Genomic DNA, 5,324 nt, shown 5'->3' on the forward strand with positions numbered 1-5,324 from the left:
CTTAAGTCATAAACTTTCCATGAATATATATGTATAGGACTATAGGGTGGCCCTCCTAGTAAGAGGCCTTCATAGAACCATGATATTCAAGGTGGTCCAAAAAAAAAATTATATATATATGGTCCTTTATTAGTTATTTAAAATTGAAGCCCAAATTAACTCTTTGACCTAATCATAGCTAAGCACCATAGGGCACTGAGTAATAGGGGCTTTACGAAATTGCCAAGTGACCAAGATCAAACGGCAACACGTGGAAGAAGAGAATCTGGTAACTCATAGCATTATCATTCTCCATAATTGCTCCTCATAAAGAAAAAGATCATGCTAATTTCACCTTTAATACGTTTAAGACTATGATTAGTTCAGTCCAACAAAAATTATGTACCTACCAAGTGACAGTGAAAAGTATAAATTTTACTAGAAATTGAGAGAGTCTTTTTCACCGTAAAGAAATTAATTTTTAAATTTTAAGAGTGTACAAAGTATCGCGTCAGTTGAAGTTTTAAATGCGGTGATGTGGGATATACATTTAAATTACTGTAAAGAATCATTTCCCCATTATATAAGGGACGCAAGCAAGCATGGATATAAATATCAAGTCTAAGAAAGAATCCAGGCACTGAGGCAAATTGAGACCAGTACAACCAGTTGTATACTTGTATTAGTGTTTTCCCATCAGTCCTCACCAAAAATTCCAAGGCCTCTCATGCTTGTGTTAGAAGGTCATCGAGCTGGAAATGCATCATCTTATGTCATAAATTCTGAAAATCCCACAAGTTCTCTATTACTTGTTCATACAATTGCTCTTTTATCGTACAATTCTTTTTCCCAAGTGTAAATATTGAAGATAAAAATTCTTATATACCTTTTGTTGGTACAGGCCAAAGATCTTTTCAAGCCTACAAAAAAAGACCCATTTCCCACACTGGTTTTTGCTTCTTATCTTTCACAACCCTTTATTCCAACCTTTCCTTTTTGGCAAGCTCTCTCGCTCTGCCTTCCTTCCTCTCTCTTTTTCTTTGTGCTTTTTGTGTATACAAAGAGAAATTGTAAGCCAATTTTCTACACAGTTCGCCGCGTTTTGATATATCAAAGGTAAGGATTGGTGGTCCTAAAAATCGTGTGGGATATTTTGAATTTTGTATGGTTTGTATTAAATGCGTTTTTTTTGTGTGGATAATTATAGACTGAATATAGACCTAGTTAGTCTGAGTTCTCTTCATGTTCTGCATAAACTCTCTCTCCCTCCTCTCTCTCTCTCTCTCTCTCTCTCTCTCTCTCTCATCAAGTTTTTCATTTTCATTTTATGATAACAATTACTGTTATCTAGTATAATTAATTAATATATTCTTCTTTTGTTGGTCATCTTGACAGGTATGAATATGATTAATATGAGAATCTATATGTCTGCCTGTAAACAAGTACAGCCCCTAGTGAATTTCCCTGGTGGTCTACCTGGGGGTCTCAACATGGCACCTCTGTTTCGTCGAGATAAGGTTGTGATTGTAGTAGGAGCAACTGGTACCGGCAAGTCAAGGCTTGCCATTGACTTGGCAACTCGTTTCCATGCCGAGATTGTAAATTCTGACAAAATGCAAGTTTACAAAGGCCTTGACATAGTCACAAACAAAGTTACTGAGGAAGAGTGTCGTGGTGTACCCCACCATTTACTAGGCACAATTGACCCCAACTCCAATTTCAGCGCTGAAGATTTCTGCCACCAAGCTTTGTCAGTTATGGAATCAATTACATCTCGTGATCGGCTTCCTATAATTGCTGGTGGATCCAATTCTTATATTTCTGCATTAGTGAATCATCATGCTGAATTTCGAATGAAATACGAGTGTTGCTTTTTATGGGTAGATGTGTCGTTGCCTGTTCTTCATTCATTTGTGTCTGAACGAGTAGACAAGATGGTTGAAGCTGGATTGGTGGAGGAGGTGAGGAGATTGTTTGATCCAGAAGCTGATTACTCGCGTGGAATACGACGTGCAATTGGGGTACCTGAATTGGACCAATATCTACGCTTTGGAGTTAGAGCTGATGAAAGAACCCGAGATCGGCTTCTTAAGGTAGCCATTTCAAAAATCAAGGAGAACACATGTATGTTAGCTTGGCGTCAATTGCAAAAGATTCAACAACTTCATGACCAATGGGAATGGGATATGCATCGGCTCGACGCTACTGGGGTATTCCTAAATCGTAGCAAGGAGGCCGATGAGGCATGGAATAGACACGTGGCAGAACCTAGCTTAAATATAGTACGGAAATTCCTATACGAAGATTGTGTGCCTAACATTGTTTCCCACGAAGTCGCAGTTGCTACCGCTACTATGATTGGTGTGCCTATCCCTATGGCAACTGTGGCTACAGCATGTCGCTAGTAAGGAATGTTGTGTGGGACCCACGAAATCCGCCCATCTCTGCTCTGATGATGCCACGTGGCAAGCTGGTAACACACCCTCTTTCTAATTTTTATTTTTAATTTTTTGGTTTATGGTAAGAATTAAAAGTGGATAAGAAACAAAAGAAGAAAAATTACGGCTTGGTGCTTAGAGGGTAGTTGCTGTCAGGTCGTTTCTAAGTACTTAACATTTGGGAATTGGCGGCCGTACAGTTGGAGCATTTTAGGGATCCGTGCGGACAAGCTATACTTTATAAAAAAAATTAAAAAAAAAAAAAAAAGGCTCCTTTTAGGGGTTCCGTACTATATTGTGCGCCTGCATCAATCATGATACAAAGTAGGCTTTGGTTGATTCTCAAAAAAAAAAAAAAAGTAGGCTTTGGTTTCACCGGTGGGGTCCAATCTGCGAGTATATAGTCCAATAAACCCAGTTGGCCTCACTTGTTGTTGTACCTGAGCCGAGAGTGGCATTTTGGTCCTTTTATTTACATGGGGTGTGTCATGTGTGTATGCCAACTTTTGACAACCTTGTAATTTTCTTACCATGATTATTATTACTTCTATGATTGAGAATATATAAAGGTGTCCCTTTAGTGCTTCTTTGAGTTTATTTTGCAAGCTTTGTTATTCACCATTAATCACCATCAAATTAAGAACAAGCTACAATTTCAATTTGGGACCCTAGAAAAAAAAAAAAAAAAAAAAACCTTTGATTTGATGGAAATGAATATGCTTTGATTGACAGTTGATGTGGGAACCAACGGTTCTGATTGAACATTTTCTAGCTACCTGTTCATTCTTTGCTCGATTTTTTTTGGGTGCTGAGGTTGTGGGAATCTTAGAAATGGGACAAAAAGGAAAGGGCAATTTTAATTGGTAGGGCCAATCTAGAGGAACCCTATAGTCATTTTCATGCCCACATGATTCCAAGTTCAAGTTTCCAACTTATATAATATGGGGTTGCCTTTATACCCACTCACCCCCCCACGTTTTAAAAAGAAGACTGACCCACATTAGAAAAAAAAATATATCTTTTCATTTTTAAGCTTTACCTTAATAGGAGTAGCTCTTAAAAATAATAGATATAAAATTAATTATCAAAACAACTTTTACAGAAGAGGCTTAGCCTTGGCTTTGCATCCCATTGAGGAATGACAGGGGGATATTGATTTTCTAAAAGCTTCTTTATAGGGTATCTGACACCTCACAATTTTTCACGGTGAGAGTAATGACACAACATGATGTATCTATCCACGCAGATATTTTTTTTTTTTCTTTTTTCCTGAATAAAAAAATTAGGTCATAAGTCACGTGACGGCAACGAATAATATTTTATATATATATATATATATATATTATTGGAGTATTAATAGGTCTATTATCGTGGACACAACACATTTATTGAAACGTCATTATTCGAATTGTTCAACTTCTGCCAAGCATCATGTAAAGCGATATAAAAACTACTACCACCAAGCCACACTTCATGCCCTATTTTCTTATATATGAAATGGAAATAGTATTTGGTACATTTTAGATTTTATATTATATAATTTAAACTATGGAATAAACTTATTTAATTGGAAATGATTCTTTATTTAATTGTAAATGATTCTTTTCCATACACTAGATACACACAAAAGTTTGGTTTGTACACATACATAAAAGACATGCGTGTACATATCTCAACATAAAGCCAGCACACGAAGTGATTATGAAAATACAATTGGGGTCTTAATAGGGCTATCATCGCGGGCACAATACATTTTTTGAAATGCTACTACTCGAACCGTTTAACTCCTATCAAATATCATGTGAAGAGAAATGAGAACTACTAGCCACATCTCATGCCCCTATTTTCTTATATATGAAATGGAAATAGTATTTGGTACATGTTAAATTTATAATATATAATTTAAACCATGAAAACCTATTTAAATGGAAATGATTCTTTTCCCTACAATAGATACAATATAGGTTTGATTTGTACACGTACATAAAAAGGCTTGCGTATACATATCTCAACGTAAAGCAAGCACAGGAAGTGATTGTGAAAATATTTGATAGTAGTCTTAACTTTAAACAAATAAATGTTTAAGATTGGAGGATTGCCGGTTATTATAAAGTACCAGAACAATATATGCATGGCTGTGATTTTCAAACGAGGCTAAGGGTCCGTTTGGATACAGCTAAAAACTGAAAATTGAAAACTGAAACTGAAAAACACTGTAGCAAAATAATTTTTAAATGTGTGAATAGTACCATGGGACCCATTTTTAATGAAAAAGTTGCTGAAAAATGAAATTTGTGGATCCATGAACAGTACACGATGTGCACTGATTGGCTGAAAGAAGTGAGAAAAGTCAAACTTTGCGGTTACTGTTCATTAAACAGTACATGAACAGTAGCCGCAAGTCTCACAAACGCGTGAAAAAAAAAAAAAAAAAAACAGACACAGTGGATTTTCAACCTAATCCAAACATAACCTAAGTGTGAACATGTGTGAAAGTGAAAAAGGGAAAGCACGACAATGTATATATTTGGCATATTAGTGTAGGGGATAAGTTAAATAGCTTAGTAATTAAGCATTCATGGGCACAATACAACATTGACCATTACTTTCCAATAATTTGATTAATTTCTAGAAGAATTTCCCAAAATTATGTGAAGTACATGGAAGTTCATTTCAGTGTTTCTTTAGTTTTGTATGTCTTTATTTTTGCTTCCCTTTTTTATTTTATACAAATTAAGTAGAAAAAGGAGATTCAAATCCTAAATGTTTCCATTGAAAAAATAAAAGGTAAAATACTATTTTAATCCCTAAACTTTATCAGATATTTGTTTTTCATCTCTAAACTTTGAAAAGTTCTTTTTTTATCCTTAAATTTTGTAAACATTTTTTTTAATAGTTTAGAAACAA

At 35.3% G+C, this 5,324-nt stretch overlaps 1 protein-coding gene across 2 annotated transcripts; it reads left to right on the plus strand.

The window, feature by feature from the left end:
- The first annotated feature begins 611 nt into the window (after positions 1-611).
- LOC115994176 (adenylate isopentenyltransferase 5, chloroplastic-like) lies at positions 612-2,776 on the plus strand. 2 transcript variants are annotated; one of them, XR_004093138.1, is made up of 3 exons: positions 612-1,095; positions 1,375-2,452; positions 2,574-2,776. XR_004093138.1 is itself a non-coding variant. In XM_031118235.1 (2 exons), exon 2 carries the CDS (start codon positions 1,377-1,379, stop codon positions 2,382-2,384), a length of 1,008 nt encoding a protein of 335 aa, XP_030974095.1. In that variant the 5' UTR covers positions 612-1,095; positions 1,375-1,376; the 3' UTR covers positions 2,385-2,776. The 2 variants fall into 2 exon arrangements, 1 of the variants encoding a protein (XP_030974095.1); XM_031118235.1 differs by having other exon boundaries at positions 1,375-2,776.
- The last annotated feature ends 2,548 nt before the right edge of the window (positions 2,777-5,324 follow it).

Source organism: Quercus lobata, chromosome 6 (assembly GCF_001633185.2).
Source record: "Quercus lobata isolate SW786 chromosome 6, ValleyOak3.0 Primary Assembly, whole genome shotgun sequence".
NCBI lineage: Eukaryota > Viridiplantae > Streptophyta > Magnoliopsida > Fagales > Fagaceae > Quercus > Quercus lobata.